The sequence below is a fragment of the Ammodytes marinus genome (genome assembly GCF_949987685.1).
Source record: "Ammodytes marinus genome assembly, chromosome: 1".
Classification (NCBI taxonomy): domain Eukaryota; kingdom Metazoa; phylum Chordata; class Actinopteri; order Uranoscopiformes; family Ammodytidae; genus Ammodytes; species Ammodytes marinus.
Window position 1 is genome coordinate 22,358,189 of NC_137230.1, and position 21,336 is coordinate 22,379,524.

The 21,336-nt window shown below is 39.6% G+C and overlaps 1 protein-coding gene across 1 annotated transcript in view; it reads right to left on the bottom strand.

The window, feature by feature from the left end:
* The window catches only part of gpc5a (glypican 5a), a 113,089-nt gene that overhangs the window by 48,621 nt on the left and 43,132 nt on the right, over positions 1-21,336 (bottom strand). The window contains exon 7 of the mRNA XM_080026376.1: positions 6,102-6,222. Coding sequence (XP_079882502.1) covers positions 6,102-6,222 — 121 coding nt within the window. The remainder of the gene's footprint in view (positions 1-6,101; positions 6,223-21,336) is intronic.

The window sequence follows — 21,336 nt, forward strand, 5'->3', positions numbered from 1 at the left end:
ATTGGTTTCTATGGGAGCACAGTGTCTGCACTTCAGTTACTCAAGGTCAGGGGCAAATTAATGGAAATGGTACGGAACATTTCTGATATGTAGATGAAAAACATGAAAATCAACATTTGCATGGACACATCATTCTTATCCTCATAAAAAGGCGCCCCAACAGTGACGTCTTTAAAAGGTCATACATTTTCCCTTTTTCCTTCATCCATATTTCAGTTTAAACTGGCATCTTTCTCTCCAGCCACACAAACAATGTCATTCCTGCACGTGCACTGTTCTTTAAGGTAAGTTGTCATATTTATACTGTAAGGTGCAGCAATACTATAGTGATTTATAGAAGTAATATCATGTGTAAATTAGAGCCAGATGTGCACACAATCACTCATCTGTACAATTGAATGAGTTTGTGCAGTGGTATATGTAATTGATGTTTTTTTTGCCGGTCATAAACCGAACTGCCATTAACCCCCCCACAGCCACAGCCACAGCCACAGCCACACACACACACACACACACACACACACACACACACACACACACACACACACACACACACACACACACACACACACACACACACACACACACACACACACACACACACACACACACACACACACACACACACACACACACACACACACACACACACACACACACACACACACACACACACACACACACACACACACACACACACACACACACACACACACACACACACTTTATTCGTCCTCCCCTTGCATCCACCACATTTAAATAAAATTAATTAATTTTCAAAGAATCACCATTTGGCTGTATTTAAAATCTGAATGTGACCCACATATCCTCCTCAAGACTCAGTTTTCATCTTAAACATTCAATTACTGGATTACCACTTCTTGGGACTCCCCTGTTGTGTATTCAGTTCATCTCGCTCTGTTATTTATAATGTGTGTGTGTTTGATCAACACGTTTGCAGACAGCAGAGGAATAAAATTTGACGGCTTAAAATTTATGTTGACAATTCTGGTCATAGACACAGCCAGGGTGACACTTGTGACGCACTCCACCAGCTAATGAGATGCCAATCAGAACTATTTGCAAATCAAGTCCCAATGAGATGGTAATACAAACTAGAATCAAGGACTGTGAACACACAAGCTGTTAAATGAATATTACTAGATGAATAATAGTATAAAATCTCTTCAATTCTGAGACACAGTATCTCTTGTAGGATTTCATATTCCTCTGTGTGTGGACGTCTAATATGAAAACACAATTCAATAAGATTTGATGTACCATTTTATCTCTGAAGTACAACCCTAAACCTATCTTAATTTTTATTTTGTCTGCGTGTGCTCAAGGCAGTCCTGGTAGAAATCATAGGGATTTGGCAAACAGCAATTGTGCAGAAGGGCAAATGTTGAATTGCAGTACAAGCACATTTTAACCACAAAATCAATCTTTTGAGGGCTCTCCTCTTCACAAAAAAAATGCTTTTTGAACACTACAGAAGACAGCCATCACACTTGCACGAATCACTTCTGTACAAGATTTAAAATTGGCTGCCCCCAGACTCAGACTGAAAGGAATTGCAGTAACATCTTGAAACAGAGGGCATTTGTTATCTGGTTACCAGTGTCCCCAATTCTAGTCTTGAGTCAGGGTGTCTTAAAGAGCTTGCTGGACCAAGAAATGTAAAATCTGTAATTTATTTGAAATTATTACAAGAGATAGAGTGTTATCAATTCAAACATATAATGAACTGAATTAAATTTACAAATATACAAACAATAATCCCTCAATTAGTGACACCTTTCCTCAGTAAAGTAAAGCTGAATTTTTTTTTTTTTTTGTTGTTTGTTGAAATGTAGTCATGAACCAAAGGAATGTTGACTGGAAGTTAGTCTAATGTTTACTAAGCAGGACACATAAGTGTGTAAATGTTGAAGTTAATTCATCCAAACGTTGAAGAAGTATTAATTTAAAACCACAAATGCCAACCTCAGTACGATAAAACTATGAAAGTTTGAACCAAATTGTGTTTTTTTTTGCCTTCACTTGATAGGTGATTGAAGTCTTGAGGAGGATATGTGGGTCACATTCAGATTTAAAATACAGCCAAATGGTTATTCTTTGAAAATGTATTTATTGAATTTAAATGTGGTGGATGAAAGGGGAGGACGAATAAAGGGTGTGTGTGTGTGTGTGTGTGTGTGTGTGTGTGTGTGTGTGTGTGTGTGTGTGTGTGTGTGTGTGTGTGTGTGTGTGTGTGTGTGTGTGTGTGTGTGTGTGTGTATGTGTGTGTGTGTGTGTGTGTAAAATGTCATGACCTAAGTGGTGGATCGAGTTACAGTACCTAGCAAGAGTGGCTAAAATATGTATTTTAACAGCCTGTATTTTTTTTGCACGTGAAAATATAAATAGCTCTTGCAAAATCTGCCAACCTTCCAATGTCTCTTATAATAGCAATTAGTACTACCTTGTTTTCAGAAATAAAGACTGAAAGGTGGAACCAAGAGAAAAAATCACCTCACATAACGGAGAGAAAACACACTAAATAGACTTTGGTTGAGAGTCTGTTGTGGTTTCTATCTTTCCATTTCATGCTGCCTTTGTTCATTAAATTAATCTAGACGTCTGATCAGTGAGTCAGTGTTAAATGTTAGATTTGTATTCCAGTCATATCAAACCTTCCTTCCTATTCATGTATTAATAAACTTCCTACATTTCATTTCCAGGTGCACGCGCAAGAAGTGTTGCTGGAAGAAACCGTAGTCCCAATTGTTTGACAGATACTGTGCATCTGCTCTCTCTTTGTCTTTGAATTGTTCCAGGGACCACTTCAAAAATTCAAGTGAGTGTTTTGCTCTTAGGTTTCTTTGATGCCAGTCAGCTAGCTCAATTTGTTTCTTTACAGTTTCTTGGTGAACTGAATAAACTAGCAATTCACACAATGTCTCGTTTAAAAAAAATAAGCAAAACCTGTGTTAGGATATGCATTTGTTTACCTGTGTTGTCTACATGTATTGCTGATATAAAGAAACAGTTTATAGTGTTAGAAACCATAAACATAAGAAAATGACATTGTCAGTGTGCCCAACGAAGTTGTTCACTCCTCATGATGAACCTGCCGAGAATGATTTTTTTTAATTTATTGCCTAAATGCGGCGTGGCATGGATGCTATCAGCCTGTGGCACTGCTGAGGTGTTATGGAAGCCCAGGTTGCTTTGATAGAGGCCTTCAGCTCGTCTGTAGTGTTGGGTCTGGTGTGTCTCATCTGCCTCTTGACAATACTCCATAGTTTCTCTATTGGGTTCAGGTCAGGAGAGTTGTCTGGCCAATCAACACAGTAATACACAGTGCTCTAAAATATCCTGGTAGACAGCTGTGGTGACTTTGGACTTGATAACACAGTGGACCAACACCATCAGATGACATGGTGTCTCAAATCATCACTGACTGTTGAAACTTGACAGTGGTCTTCAAGCCCCTTGGATTTTGTGCCCCTCCACTCTACCTCTAGACTGTGGGACCTTGATTTCCATGAAAGGCAACATTTAATTTGGATCAGTGATGATTTGAGGTATCATGTCATCTGCTGCTGTTAGTCCACTGTGTTATCAAGTCCAAAGTCACCACAGCCATCTACCAGAAGGTTTTAGAGCACTTCATGCTTCTGTCTGTTGACAAGCTTTATGGTGATGACAATTTCCATTTTCAGCTAGACTTGGCACCTGCCCACAGTACCATAAGCCACTGGTAACTGGTTGACTGACCATGGTATTACTGTGCATGAATGGCCAGACAACTCTCCTGACCTGAACTCCATAGAGAAACTATGGACTATTGTCAAGAGGAAGATGATACACACCAGACCCAACAATACAGAGGAGCTGAAGGCCACTATCAAAGCAACCTGGGCTTCCATAACACCTCAGCAGTGCCTCAGACTGATAGCATCCATGCCACACCGCATTGAGGCAAGAATTCATGCAAAAGGGGCCCAAACCAAGTACTTAGTACATATGCATGATTATACTTTCTAGAGGGCCGACATTTCTGTATTTAAAAACCTTTTTTTTAATGATTTGATGTAATATTCTAATTTTCTGAGATTTTGAATTTGGGGTTTTTATAAACTGTAAGCCATAATAATCACAATTATAACAAATAAAGGCTTCACATATCTCACTTTGCATGTAATGAGTCTGTATAAGATATTATTTTCACCTTTAAAGTTGAATTACTGAAATAAATGAACTTTCGCACGATATTCTAATTTTTCGAGTTTCACCTGTATATACTTCACTCACCGCTCTCATAAACCTAATTTCCAGTCACAGCAGGCAGCTGTATTCAGCAAAAAATTCACTGAAAATCATCTACATACAACATGTCCAGTCACCAACAGCAGGTGGACAAAGTGAATGAGTCATTGTGAACATAGGGGAACAGTGACCCTCAAGAGTTGGTGAAGACCAAATAAAGAATCTCATTCGTGCAAATTCAAATGTAAAACTGTGCTGTCACTAAATCATCTACTTGTATATGTGTATTGATGATAATAATGGAGTTAAATCATACATACATACATACATACATACATACATACATACATACATACATACATACATACATACATACATACATACATACATACATACATACATACATACATACATACATACATACATACATACATACATACATACATACATACATACATACATACATACATACATACATACATACATACATACATACATACATACATACATACATACATACATACATACATACATACATGCATACATACATACATAAGCAAAGATGTACATGCCTAATTCTATGATGTATCAATGACTGAATCCCTAACTATTTATTGATTATTAAATCAGCTAATGATGCAGATGAAACGTTTTTTATTCAAATGAACAGTTAGAAGAAAAGGAGATGGACAGACAATTTGGCCGAAAAGAGGTGAGCATGTGCAAAAAGATATTTGGTAAAAAAAAATTGAGGCTTTAAAGTCAGACTCACTAAAGTACTTGCACTCAACAGATTATAAATGATTGTATAATCTGGGTTGAGCTGACGTTCATGATCTCTTTCATAGTTACAGTAAATCATGTGCAGCAGATAAACATTTTCTGAGTATTTAAGGACACAAAAATTTCTCATGAAAAGAATCACACAACAACAGGGACATAAAAATATGTGCATTTTAAAAAGCAAATAGCTAAAGCGCACACACACACACACACACCTAGAAAGACAGATACACAGCGAATGTCAACGAGGCGGACCGGGAACTCTCAAATGGTTTTGATATAGATTTATGTGTTCTGACATCCCCCAGATGGTGTGAATTAGTTAGGCAGGGGGGGGGTGCCAGCACCAGGTCAAGAGAGATGACCTGGCCTTCAGCCTGCCACTTGGGAAAGCAAAGCAACAGACACGTGAAGCTGCTGCACTGCAACAACTCCGAGGCGGCTAAAGCAGCTGTTATTTCAGCTAGAGAAGAGAAAGTGCTCCCGTAAACCGCCCTAATCTCATCAGCCTGGAAGATAAGCAGCACTGAAAGGAGGCACAGCAGCAAAAACGTGCGTAAAAAGCAGTCTGGGTGATAGAAAAGCTACATTGATTTTGACAAAGAGCAGAAAAAAGAATTTTGTAAATATGAAGACACGCAAAGCAGATCAAATGGGTTTCTAAATGTGTAACGATTGATTTTGTTTTTCATTGCCTGGAGATGATTTTGCATTTGAGAATAGTTTTCTATTAGCCGGTACTTACTGGTAATATGAACGATGATATGAAGGAATTATTTTGTTAGGAATCATTCAAAAGGTAAAGACTAAAAGGGCTGCAGCTTTGAGAGCAAGCTTTTCACCGAAAGGAAGCTGTTTCTTTGTACTTTGACGAACGAGCCACAAGCTAACGAGAGATACTTAATGTTCACTTAAAACAAAGGGAGCACAGAGAATCAGCATATTGCCTAAGGAGACAGTTACCTGACAGGAGGAGAGATGGACATTAAAGAGGGAGTAAGGGGGAAATTGTATAAGATTCTGTAAAATACAGTAAATATGTGGAGACAGCGAGAGTGGCTCACCTGATTGATGTGTTTCAGCTTGTCAATGATCTGATTTATTACAGGGTCCGCTCCCTTCACTTTGACTTCGGGGTTGACACTCTGAGCCTTGATCCCATTTCCCACCACACGGAGGGTGTAGCTGTGAATGACAGACAGAAGAGTTGGTGAGTATTTTCATGAATACATCTTTCATGTTAAAGCATAACATGAGAAATGTATCTTGTGACCCTTGAAAGAAGCACAATCCTCAAGTTGAGAACCATTGGACTTTACTAAATGCAACAGATTTAACAATCTCATACTCAATATATGTGAATATATATATATACTGTATATAAACATGTACAGTATACACGTATTATTATAAATCAGTAAAAGTAGCCAATTTTTGCTAATTTTATATTGAATTATCAATATTCTGAACTCACACAAAGGTGATGCAATAATTCATCTGTAGGCACACCCTGAGGTTAAGGTGGGATTTGTGATGTGGGAAAAACATCATTCCTCTATACATGTGCGCATGAACGTGTCTCTGCTGCAGAGCTTAGGCAGCATATTGCATATATGCTTAATAAAAACTATATACCAACACCTTTATGGTCTCTCTTGGAAAGGGAAACTATCAAACCATACTGTAAGTGGAGTTTGTTCAACTATTCCGATATGATTTGTACCTTAACGTTTCAATGTGCAGCATTAATCCCTGTTTTAAAGCCGTTCATTGTTGTTATAGCCTGGTAATAGGCTTCAGTTCACCTCAAGGACTCCTCACTCCTTAGTTTCAGTACGGTCTTGTCAGATGTAATGACTCTGGCCATGGCGGCCGGTGAGTGAGCACAATGCACTCACATCTCAATCTCCAGAGTATCATTTAATCAAACTAGTAGATCAAGGTAAAGTCACCGCACTGCTGAAAGACCTGCATAGCGAATAGGTGTTCTGATCTGTGCTGGGCTGTGTGTGTGTGTGTGTGTGTGTGTGCGTGAGGGTGTGTGTGCGTTTAAAGCTGTGCAGATGGAGCACACCAGCAAAGTGTCTGCACCGATGTCACTTTGAATTCAAATATCTTGTATAGGAGGAAGAAAAATACAAAAAGAGAAACAGTTGCTGAAATGATTGGTGGGTGATTTTGAAGCAGCTAACACATATTGGGTGTGCTCTTCCATCAACACAAAGCAAAAAAACATTATGTATAGATGAAGTGCAGGAAACATGGGCCGCATTTTTTTTTAAGAAAAGGTGAATTCAAATGTTGTCAGGATGTCTGGGTCCTTGAAATGTAATTTTAATTTAAATTTCCCCTAAATCAGAGCTCCTTAATGTGATTAGTTTGGGGAAAATAGAGCTGCCTTTCAGTGTCCCTTTTTTCCTTTTTATCAGAAGCTAGGCTGTTATCACTGCTGTTTTTCTTATTAAGCTCTTTCTTTTCTTTCTGTGGCCTTTGTCCTGTTTGTCTCTGCTCTGGCAGTTGCTGTTTTTCCCCCCTCTAGCAGAGGACGTCAAATGAAATATTAAAGTGAATGTTTACATCCGTCGACATGCACAGCACTTAGAAAAGACGCAGATGCCCAAAAGCTGTATTCATTGTTTGGCAGATTCATACAAAATAATTATTTTGAAGAAAAGAAAAAAAAAACATTCTTTGAATTCAAGGACAACATTATTCAAGTGTCATGTTGGCTTCTTTTTGATCTCAAACTTCGCTTTCAGACAAACCACAATGATGACCTTTTAGGAGAAGGGCAGCAATGTGTGTGTGTGTGTGTGTGTGTGTGTGTGTGTGTGTGTGTGTGTGTGTGTGTGTGTGTGTGTGTGTGTGTGTGTGTGTGTGTGTGTGTGTGTGTGTGTGTGTGTGTGTGTGTGTGTGTGTGTGGTAAAAAATGTAAAGCACTTTGGGGCTGAGAAAATCAGCTAAATAGCGCTATATAAAATAGGTCCATTTACATTTACCATTGACCTGAAATAAATTTTTGAGTGTTTTTTTTTGTTATCGTGAGTACGTTTTCTTCTTTGTTTACCAGTTGTGTCTTTTGTAAGGGTTGTGTAAGGCAGTGCTTCTCAAATGGTGGGGCGCCGTGAGTTGTCAGGGGGGGTGGGGGGGGCGTGGGCTGCCTTGATTTCCAACTGACCCCCAAATTGTTTTTATTTTTATTTTTTTGTGCTAGCCAGCGCGATGTGTGCTTGTGTATGGTCATATCCGCCCGAAAGGCCGCGATTTGCAGTAAATAAATGTCCACATGTGTCTCCAAGTGTCTCTGTAGGCTATTTAAAAAGAAATCAAGCAAGTAGACTAATAATAACATTAATGAAGTATTGGTTATCGCATCACAGAAGGCCTATTTGCCTATAATAATAATAAAAAACACCACCTTAACTATGTTTACAGTTTAAAAATGTTTTGAATGAAATGCAAACCTCAGTTAATCATTTGTTCTTGTTTCTTTGTCCTGAGATTCACACAGACTGAGCAGTCTCGTTTAAATGTTACAAATTGAGCTAATAAACTGAACTTTGAATATTTTTGCTGCAGAAGTTATCTCAGCTAATTTTTGTTATGTAATTTGATAATAAGGTGATTGTATGCAGAATGCTCGTGCCAGAAACTCATACAGTGGTTTTGTACAGATAAATAAATAAATATTAGCAGGTTCTCAATAGTATTTCAATTTAGGGGGGGGGGGGGGGGGGGCGCGAAAAAATTTCTGTCCCCCATGACAGAAAATAATTGAGAACCACTGGTGTAAGGGGAATATATATCGAAGACAAAGCGTGCAACCTGACCTGCAACCTTCAACTTGGCCACTGGAGGTTTGGAGGTGAAGATCTCTGAATCATCACACTTTGAAAAAGCAACACAAAGCAAAAAAATAATGGACTTGTTGTCATAAGATATTAAATAGTTACCAGTGTCAGACGTATGAGCAATGCATTTTATATTTGCATGATTTCATAATCGCAAGTGACGGAACAAAAAGTAGTCAGTCGTGGTGGGTAACCTTTTTGAGCACTGTCCCAAAATAATACATTGCCACGTAAAAAAAAATGTAACCCTTAAAACTAAAGCATCTGACACAATAAGAAGGATATCAAACATGTGCCAGATGCTGATTGTTACCATGCCATGTGGTTGACCTTTCTTCAATTAAAACAGAGTCACTTGAACTGCTATACACTAGGGCAAAGTTATGTTCATTTTAAAAGGACTTTTTGATATTAAGGATTGGTTAAATGTGCTGCATGTCAACAAGGTGTCAAGGTTCCTGCCATAACGTGATCTCTCTGAATAATTTGCCTTCTCGTGTGCATCTAAAGGTTAAGATCGACCAAAATGGAAGTGTGAAAGTGAAGCCCATGTTACTCGCTGTACTCAGCGCCTGTGGATGTGTTGGGACTAAACTGCACCTGAACCGTGTCTGACTCAAGTTATGATCCGGCTGCCTCCAGCTCTGTTTAATCCCTGGACTCACAGCCCCCGAGATGGAGATTGTGTGTGTAAGAACTGGAATGAAGGCAGCCCTTGTTGGATGTGGTTTATCTATAAAATGTTAAAGGTACACCTCTTAAAAAAAAATTGTGAAAAATCAATAGCAAAAGGCAGATTACTATGCCCCTGCACACTTTTTTACTCATAATATCATAGGTCGTTTGGTTGTGATGAGATGCCGTCCTGTGTAACATGTAGATAAAATCCACATTTTCATGACCTTTTACTGCAGTCTTCTCCCTCCTTTATGTACAGTGTGATTAATAGCAGATTGAGGAGATTACAGCAGAGCCATCTGTGCCCAGTTCCACCCAATGACAATGTGCACGGTCACATTCTGTATATAAAAAAAAAACAGTTAAACCTGAAAACTGTTTTATATTGTGGAAATCAGACATGCATGAATTTAGTCCAGTTACATGTGGAGCAAAAAATATAAAAATGGCATTGGTTTCCACCGACACATGTGAGCATACAGGCAGCTCCTCTTACATTCAGTGAGCATTGTATTTCATTATGCCACAGGGATCCATAACATGAAACACATACGATTTCTTGTAGCACGCTGCAGGGCTGGCGATGCAACACAAAGACTCTCGGGGGGGTTGCAACACGGAAAATAAGGGCCTGCCCCTTAAAAGGTGTCACAGATTTTAAAAAAACATTGATCATAGTCATCATATATTCTTCAGGGTGAGCAAAAATCATACAGCAGCATCAAGCACAGCCTACAAGAGGATACCAAACAGCTGAGTGATTGCCTATGTGTCTCTGTGGAACAGCAGCAGGATCTTATAATCTATATCCCTTCTCCCCAAAGGGACGCTCGGTTTGCATCTCATTTCTGCTCACACTGATGCTGAGACCCAGATTGAAATTTTCAATCATTTCATTCCTGGCTCTTATTCCTATCTCATTCAACTATATTTGTCTGTAAGTGCAAACCCCTCATATTTGGAACAAAGAAATCTGATTCCTCTGTTGCCGTATTGCTTGACTTTAGGGCATAGTAGGATTGATACGTCAAAGAAATGTACTCTGATCAGCATGACTCTGCTCCAGTCATCCTCATTTCACTGGACTGTTACACTGTGGTTGCGCATAACACACAGATGCAAGCTACTGTGAAGAATTTGATGCTTTCCATTTGTAATATTGTTGTCCAAGGTGCATTATTGGGCAGGTGTAACCCTTTCATTGGGGCTGTGCCAAGGAACGGTTGGAAATAATGCATACAATTGACATACAGCACACAGGGTAGAGTGAAAAAAATATCCTTACAAAAGTGATACCACAGATGCTGAATAACAAAAATGTCCACAAGTACAGAAAATGCAAAATTAAGTTTCCAGGGGACACTTAAAAACCGTTCAACATGCTTGAGTTGGTAGGTGTTAAGCAGAATATCGTAATGATATCTGAATCATGCAATCAGAACGTTTAAACCAGAAAACCGTAACGTTTAGGCCACCTTAAATGAATCACATTTCAAATGTACAATTTGGCATAATCATTAGTGCTTGGTTTTAGAAACAATGCATATTTCTTTCTACCAAATTTGATTAATTGAAAAGCAGCACTGACAGCCCAAGAAACAGTGCTTTCCAACAGTTAGTTGTGATTTCTGGAAACAGCTTACTGATAACATATTTTAACGACAAGGTCACAGACAAATTATATGTGTGTTCTATCTACAGTGCTGTCTTAAAAGGTAGAAATCATGACATGAGTCGAGGTATAGCATGTCTTTTAGTTAATGGCACCCACACCATCTGTCTTATCATTGTCAGTTCAAATGTATAATTACTATAATGATAAATAAAGACAGAACGTGTCAGTTTTTTCATGTTTGAAGTTGACCATTTAAAAACAGTTGAAGGAAGATAACAGTTACAACAAAGCAAGATACCGTTATTATGTTCATTACGTTTCGTCCCAGGTGTGAAAAACAACAACAACTATAACAAAAATACCATTGGCTGTCTAAATGCTGAAATATATTTTCCTTAGAGAACCTTCATCAAAATGTTACGGAGAGAGGAGTTGAGTGGCGCAGGAGATTAAGGAGGTAGACCATGCACACTGTTCATGGTTGGCTGAATGAGAAACAAAGCAGGCATGCAGCAGTCGAGCTAGGAGGCAATACCTGCCTTCAAGTTGTCACTGAGGAAACAAAAGTCCTCCTGGCTCGAAGCCGAGTGAGCGCACAGACGATCTATGAGAGTCCACCACTTCAAAGCAACCTGCTCACTTAAGCTTAAAAAGACAGAAAACACTTCAGGCAAGACAATGGAACATATGCAGTTTAATGTGTAAAATCAACAAGAGGCCCACGTTTCAAACAGCCATCTGTTTGGAACAATAACCTACGGTTAATATGGCAATACGAGTATTCACTTTAAAACACTGTAATTAAATAATATATTAAGACTACCGTACCTCCTGCATATGTTACAATATGTGTAAGTCTGTAGGCATGTCATTATTTATTTGTGCACAACTTCTTAATCAGATAATATAACTCTCTGACATAAAAAAAAACTTTTGCAGACAGGTTGTAATAAGGTATTGTCATAAAGGATTATTATAATCAGGATTACAATGTTTGCCGGTATGTGTACCTTTAATGGGAGTTGTGACAAAGAGGATAATAACACTGCAGTCAGCAGAGCCTCTGGCAAAGATTTAGCTCCAAACATCACAACTCCCATGTTTGTTCCAATTACTATGAAGCCCTGAGCCTTGAAGTTGTATTGACTTGTGCGAGGGAGACACTATGGAATTATCCCGACAGAGCTGTTTGAGCAAGGTGGCAGCGGTAATTAATATGGTCCTGTAGATGGTCGGTGCTTAAGGGTCATTTTGTGTGTCAGAAATCTGTACTTACACTGTTGTACTGAGATGTGGGGCCTTGTTCTTTTGAAGAGACAGATTAATAACATATTAAAATAAAATAATGTTATGCTGGACAGAGAAAACTTAAATAATGCATTTGAAAGTGCACTCTAGCATCTGTGAATAGTGCATCATGGAAGCTTTGGATAATGTGAATACACTGTTGGTCATAGATGCCTGTCTACGTTGTCCTAATGGACACACAAAAATGAAAGCGAAAATATCAATACATTTGTGTTGGAGGCATGACAGCCTCTAATGTTAGAGTGTTGAGCAGTGTGCATCAAAACAACTGACACAACCTCCTCCTTGTGATTTATATGAAATATAGGAATTGTTTAATGCCATGTGTTAAAATGTAGTTACCTTGTGTTGTGTTGTCATTCTGCAATGCGGACTCCGATCCTCATGTGGACAAATAAAGTCTATGTTGATCTTTAAACCTCCTGTATTAGGAATAATGCTGCCAGTGAGTGCAAAGCAGGCAGCAATATGATGTATTTGATAAATAATATTTTTATTTTATTCAATTATAAACATTTCTAATGATCCTATTCAGGATGATGTGCTCTTTCGCAATTACAAGATGATGCACACAATATTTTTTTACAAGGGCACCTTGTGTGTGTTCTGTGGGGTTTTGTTTCTTTGTTTCGTTGTGTGTTTGTTTATTCATTCATGATTTTATACAACATGCACTGCTTGGGGAAATCACAAACACATGCTCTTTAAATGGCACAGATCCCCAAGATCCCTGCACAGGAGGAGCAGTGTGAGCTGGCGGAACAGACAGTGTGCTAAAACTACAGGGGTCAAGTCAATACATGAATTATTATTATTATTTATTCATTTCACAATTTTTCCCAGTAACAAACTACAGTATGCCACCAGATCTTTGGTGTCTGATGGAGTCTCTCAGAATAAACATGTTTAGTTTTATTGTGCGTTCTCTTTTCCAACCCTGTAGTTTTTGCCTCAGATTCAGAGCAAAACTGGATACAAGTATTCTGCCAATGATTTACAAAAACAAGTGCCAGCATATGGCGTTGCACCTTTCTTAATACAAATGCACAAAATGACGCCGGCCTCCGGGTCACAGAAATCCATTATTGAGGTTGTAAAGAGCGTGTTATATTGTACAGATAATTTACCTGCGAAGCTAAGTGGCTCTGTGTGCATATACGCTACTGTATCATGCACGCTGTTAATGCCAAACAGATATCAGAAGTCTTGGATGGCAATGGAACTTTTATAACACCTCTTAAATATTTGAGTTTTATGGAAGGTAATAAGGACAAATGGAAAAGTTGGCTATCAGGAGGTACAATGGCCTCATAAAAGCAGATGGTCACCCAGAGAGGGGATTTTTAAAGATCTTAATGCCCCATCAGGGCAATAACGTTCAGGATTAAACAGATGTGGTAAGAGCAGGGCAGGCAATGAAAGACTCATCAGAGCTTTAATGATTTAAATGATCAACACCCGCACATCCAAAATTATAATCTACTGTTTGTTCTTTACAATCAATGAATACTTTATTTTCCATCTATGCTATTGATTGTTTGGCCTCAGTCCAATGCAGATTATGAAAATCATCACTCTGATGAAAAACATTTTTCATTGCTGGCCACAAAACTAAAGAGGCTTAGTCGTCTTTGCAATCTTCATCCATTGACTGAGCTTGTCCACAATTCAACACCTGTTTCAAGGAGATGCGGAGGGGGGCGGGGAGGGGAAACGTTGAGAGCATGATTAGGAATTCATGAGGAGTTCTGTAAACAGGCATAAACAAATCAACAAGCCTAGAGCAGCACCCTTATTCCAAGGCTATCAAACAGTGGAGGCGGCGAGGATGTAAGGTTTAAAGTAAGCACTTAAACAATGATTGGACTTTCTCTCACACTGGCACTGTTTTATTACAAAGTATCTATCCAGCCCATCAGCGGACCCATACAGATTGGAATGAGGCTCGAAAAAGAATGCTGCACCACTCCTGTTATGGGATATTTCATGTATTGGAATAAGACTAGCAAAAGTTCTACTTTTGTTACATTAACATGTAAGCAATAATGTAATGGTTTCATATACTGGCTATTCTATAATAATGGATCATACTTACAACAGGTTTATCACGTCTTTTAAATATAAAATCCTAATCTGCTAATTAGAAACTAATAGCTGTAAAAAATTTAATAAAATAAAAATATGTAGTGGAGTGAAATGTGGAGTGCAGGTTGAAATTCAAAGTAGAGCTGATGGATAAATTATAAAGATGATCATCTCAATACAATTGTCCTCAATATATGTTTAACAAATGTTTGAGAAAAGTTCAATATAATCAGGGGGTGGGGGGGGGGGGCAAAGCACTTTTTCAGCTAGTTGCCAACAGCAATTACACAGAAGAAGAAAAATAAGAACAGCCAATCATGTTGCAGGAATATGGAGGACAGTGACCCCAAAGAAAATGCAGCATCCATGACCAGTTCGAAGCAGTTCGAAGCAGGACAAAGTTGTATTCCTTAGAAGAAAGGTCACTCAAATCCAGTAGTAGCAGATCCCATTGCATCAAACATAAATCACAAAAGGCCCTTACACAAAATAGTCATAGCATTTGGATTCTAAAGACTCACACAGCAGAAACAGCTATAAACATCACCGTGGATAGCACATGGTTCTTTTTACTACATAGGGTGTCTGTCTAGTCAAACATATTGGGCTGTATGTTAACGCCTTTGCAAACCCTAAAGAATCAGGCAGATGGGGACATTGCAACCCTAACTGATAACAAAACACTATACAAAACGACGAGTAATAATAACGAGAGGCATATTAGATGAACATTGCCCTTGTATGTTATGCCCATACACTAATGCAGGGTTCCAGACAAAGCTCCAGATTGCACTTTGTGTGTAGACCTTTGTCCTCCTCGCATCTCTGCTTATTTTATCCCAGCTGGCGGGAACAAGTAGCCACATCTGCTGTTTTCTCTCCAGCCACAGCCACCGAGATACACCGCCCTGTCACAATACGCCTCGGAGACAACGCTGTAGATCCACGGCAGTAAACAACACACGGCAGAAGGGACCCAAATACCAACACTCTAATCACCACTGTGAAACTGTTTGTGGATATTCTGTCTCAGCCCCATTCTTCTTTTCACTCAGAGTAAAAGCAGGCTGAATGGGCCGCGGGAAAAAAAAACTGCCACCGATGCTGCAGGCAGCCCTCGAAACCGCCAAGGTGAATGACGGCTGCCAAACACCAGTCAGAGGGATTCAACTTGTATTTAGGGCTGCCTCGGATAGCAAGTCTGTGTGTCACCAGATTCATCATTGGACGGTAAACAAGAGCAGTTGCAGAAGATGTGTGTGGGGAGGGGGAGTTGTTCTTTTACAAATGGCAATGCTGCACCAATTCTTTAATGTTTGTTCATTATTATGCATGACAAAACATGCATTATAATTGGGCACATGGCACTGTTTAACCCCCACTCAAATGATGAAATGTTGTTTATGTAGCTCCCCCAGAGCATTCACACATGTGCTGCCGTACTTCACATCAATTTACACCTGGTAGAGCATTGAGAGATATGGCTTCCTGTCACAATATAGTTTAGCCAATTAAGTGTAAACACAGAGACAGCTGTATGTAAACCTATTAACACCATCAAACGAGTGACCATCAAACTACCAATTACTGGTCCCACGCTGGAATTAAAACAAACATCCCACGAATTAAAGAAGCAGCTAAAGGACAACAAAAGGACAGAACAAATTCAGAAGCAGCCCATGGGCCTGGCGATGCAGATATGTGGAAAAATATCAAAGCAGAAGGCAGAAAACCTCTCCAAACTGTATCTAGATGATTTACTGTTTTAGTAAATATTGCTCGAGGCACTATCTGCAATCCAAATGTACACAAAGGGGGCTGCCCAACTAAAACAATTGAAAACACTCAAGTGAATCCTGCAATAAAATGGCAGTGACAGTTGTAAACACAGTGGTAAAATTGGCCGAGTAGTTCCAGTTATGATCAACACAAAATAAGAAGTCCAACTGTTCACTTATGTGATGCAGATTAGAGTTTAAACACATTTATCACACATCCGTCAGTTTTGCGGTTGTTATATTCTTTAAAAAATATTTTTCAAAAGATATATAATCAAGACCATAAAGGCTGTGTTTGAAGAGACAAGCTGATAGGTCGATCCATCAAGGCCCACCTAGCTGTGACAAAGGTAGCTGAGGTAAAAGGCTGCATAAACCCTATTATTTACTACAGCATATCTGATTATAACCCTTTGTGCAGGTAGGATTTATGGCAGGGCTGTTGCATTTAGCTTCAGTTAGCTGTACCTAGCAAAGCAGAGCAGCGAGTGAAAGACATTAAATATACAGTAGTCGGATTGTTTAACATTTTCTTTGCAGGTCATACCAGCAGTATTTCCTGAGAGACAGTAAAACTGCTTGGTCCAAGTCAATTTTATAGTCGACTGATCACTGACTGTACAGTAGTGTCTCTCCTTTCATCCTCTGATGGGCTTATCTGTGTTTATGTTTCCACACCATATCTCACCACACATGCCTCCATGCGGCCAATGACAGGAGAATAATACAACTGCAAAACTGTGCCCTCATCGCCAGTATGGCTCTTAAGGCTATACTGCTGTGCTCCACCAAGGTCCATTGCAATTACACCTATTTCTCAATCACTCTCTGTTTGGTTCTAAATCAGTCAATGTGTTATCCCCTGAGCTACGGCTCACACCGTCCTTTAATAAATATGGAAGTATTTAGCAAACAACAACTGACGCTATGCTCACAGATGCAGGGCATCCATTTATTACAAAAGGTTTTAAACACATTTATCCATTTAAATGATATTAGGCTATACCAAATAAACTGATTTGATTTGATTTGATGAAAGGTGATAACAGTTAATGATCATGCGCAGTTGCAAAAATGTCAAGTGTGTGCAAATTTAGTATATTCAAGCATAATTCAACAAAAACCAGCCCGTTTAGTTTTGGACACAACATTTCAAAGTGAGATTAAAGTGCCATGTTGATCCATTTAAAGAGCACAAATTGGGCTGATCTTTATTAGCACAAACTTTGATACGCTTCCTCGTTGACTGTGGACCTTAGGGGGGTGGGGGGTAATTCATTTTCCCACTGTCAGCCTTGTACAAATAAGCCTTCTCTGCACACTCTGCGAAGATCATCATAATTTATCTGAGGGAGATTCTACACTTTCCAGTTATGTTCCATGAAGCACTTACCAATACCACTTACCCCACCCCCTTCTGTTTATGAGCTTGTTACCACCTACACATACATCAAATACCACTCCATGCCCTCGATGTGGATTGTATGCCAAGGGTTTGATGGGTTCATTTGTCCTGTGAATACTTTTAAATAACAAGCCCTGAGGCCGGCCGTGACGTTTGGTGATTACCGCCTGTCCTGTTAACATGCCCTCACCCCTGGGCACAGCAATTATGATGCAGTCCTTATTCAAAGACACTCATTTAACGCTGCCGCAAGGTATAGTGTCAGTGCAATTTAAATGTTAAAACTACAACTTGACTGATTTCACTCTGGAGGGCAAGATCATTCGTCTAAAAGTGACAATTATTCTCATTCTGCAAGTAAAAAATCTCGTTTACAATAATATTTGATTATATGTGTTCAATAGGAGAGAGCCAACTTGGTGACCTGTGCTGCTAGATACCAACAGAGTATGGATTATTACATGTTTTTACGTGGTGTTTACATCACCCCGTCTCTGCTGATTGTCTACTCTGTAGCTTGATCTCTGTCAATAACTTAGTTAAGCGATTAACAATTGTAATTTCCCAGTAAAAAGTAAAAGAGTCACAGAACTGCTGTGAAGTCAAGTCAGTATTTTTGTTAACATACTTTCTTCATCACTCTGTGGAGCATCTTGGCATCCGTAACCACTCACAACAAAATTACACAATGACTTCAGGAAGAAATAGCGAAGAAAAGCTTGTGCTGTGATGAGAACGAACAGTATCTTATTTTATAAGCTTTAAAAAAAAAGAAATTCCCCCATGCAATTCTGTAAAACGTCAGAGTGACGAATGGAGCGTGCAGCGTTTATGGGTTTGCTCATCTTTGACTGAAGCAGCTTTGCAGGCTATGCAGCGAGCAGCAGCGCTAATCTACACAACCTCTTCACACTGCTTTGGCTTGTGTCAACAACACTGTGAGTCAGTTAGCCATTCATATGCTGCTGCAGATGGTCTCATCCCTCTTCTTCAGCTCAGCCGCTGACATGATGCATGGCGCTCTGTGTCTTGATTTAGGGTCTCTTTCATATTTCTTCTCGCCCACAGCGGAGGAGCATTTCTCTAAGACACCGGCCCCCTGAGGCAGTGACCCCGGTCTGCCTGGCCTGACTGCCTGCCAGAGAGAGGGGGAAAAAGAGCTCTGCTGGGCAAAACTGGACAGGGCGTACCGTATATAATACGCACGTATACGCTGATGCAAGCTTGCATGGGCAAAGGCAAACAAGTCAAAGTCTCACAAACACAAAAAGTGCTATATAATCATCTGCATATTTTTTTTCATCAAGTGGACAACCAAAACTGTGCAGATAAGCACTCATTTATTGCTAAGGCCAAGGTCTCAGCCAGCTCATTAAAAAACAAAAGAAAAAAAATGGCCACTATATTCCTTCACTTTCCTGCTGCTTCTTCCTTTTGCCAAAGTCAGTGGAAAAAGCACGCCACTAAAAAAAAATTAAACCAGCAGTCAGTGGTGATTGTTTCCCCACTCAATCTCAGTTTGTTGAGCTTGTATAATAATAACCTTGCACGTCTCCTTTTTTATCTGCAGTCAAATTTTTTTCCTCCAATTTACTCTCTATGGGCTTCAGATTGCCCTGTCAGAAAAGGTCTATAACGAAAGACTGTGCACACCACTTCCTTATCGCTACCAGTAAATTACTTCAGGATCAGATACAGGCTGCCAACTCGCAGAAACTCCACTCGCCAGACACAGAGAGAGAGAGAGAAAGAGATAAGAAAAAAGAGGAGAAGAAAAAGTGTCAAGACATGACAAGAGGAGGAGAGTAGCCCCAGTGGAGGCTGATAGTCTCAGCTGCTCTGAAAGGTCATCTGATGTTATCCAAAGATCATCTACAGTCACCAACACTCACCTTTTCGCACTCCACTCAACAGCTGGAGTCAAGCACCTGCCAATCTAAACTTTCATAACCTGCAACTACAACAAAGTGGCTTTCTCTTCCCAATGTAATCAATCTGAAACACTATTCTCACTGAAGTTTCAACAAAAGCACTTCATAAAATGCCCGAAAGAATGAAGAACAATCATCACCCGCAGGAGTTTAGAAAAATCCATCTTTTGTCAACTCCTTTTCATGGACTTTTTGACAAGGGAGTGAAGCCGAAATGTGCTGCTGTTTGTCCAATACACACAGTCCAATTAATAAAAGAAGTAAACGGGAAAATAAAACCCAATCAACCAATTTGTAATTTGTCACACTTCGTAATTAAACAGGAATAAGGCCGCTGGCAAGAACAAATCATTCCAGTAATTCCTTCTGTTGCTGGCTTTGGTTAACATTAATGCCTTTTTATCCATTTTAAATGAACAAAATCTGCAAATGTGTCATTAGTCATGTTATGTATTAGCCTGCAACTTTAGCCTGGCACCGCCCGCCTACCTAGTTCAATTTTCATTTCCCTTCAGTAGTCATTCTGGGTCCACGGTATATTTGTGGGTTTTATCAGCCAGATTATTTTGGCTGTCCAGTCAGCGAACAGAGGGAGTGGCTGAGAACAATGACGTGCGCCAGTTTCAGTTGTAGTCAGAAGCCGGAGCACCAAACGTTATGCTATTGGAGGGTGGCACTGGGCAGATCCAATAGTTGTAAACTTCAACAGACACCCGCCTTCAGGTGAGTTTACGTTTATCAATTGAGCGATTCCAGACCTTCTGTACAAATGAAATGAAGTACGATGGTCTGGTAGAACCAGGCTACTGCAACCCACCATTACTTCCATTATAATCCACCATAAATTAGTTAGAATTATATTGGGTAGAAATCGTATCAGTTGGGGGAAGATACTGATGTTGTACATTACATTTTGTCTTGGTTTGCAACAGTTTTTAAAAATTTATGATAAACAACATTTTTAAATTTAATTTCAAATTAAAGCGAAACCACTTATAAAAAGTAAATTATGAGAGTGTACCTTCTGCTCCTGTAATTTGTATTTCTTTTTAAACATAAGTTTATCCTTTGGGGTTTTAAACTGTTTGTTGGGCAACACAAGCAATTTCAATATTTGACATTTGGGCTCTTGAATCTAAATCCTAAAATACGTTTGTATCTTTCAACCCCGACATGTGGCCATTGACACTTCATTTACAACATCATCATGCTGCAAACATGTGCCCAAAAGTTAGGTTACATGGGCTTTTTCCTTGTGGTTACCACCGTCCTGGTGTCACAGGTGACATAAAATGAGTGGCCTTGGAGACTATAGTCACTTTAGTAGCTTGTGCTGAGGAGGTATGGTTAAACCGGTAGCGACTGATCGGGATGCAGGAGGCGGTTTTGGGTTTTTCACACGTGTCGGGGGGACGCTCTCACTGTGGTGCAGACGTGCCACGGCTCCTCCCGGCTGAATTGTGGGGAGCGGCTCCAGCGTGTTGGAACCGAGCAGATGGTGAACGTATGCGGCGCCCATGCATGTCATCATCACCTTCATTAGCTGAAGGTGACATATGACATCATCTGGCCCGCTTGCTTTATGGGGGCCACAAAAAGAGTTGTTTGTGCTTCTTTTTTCTTCTGTTTATTGCAGCATGGTTCAAGG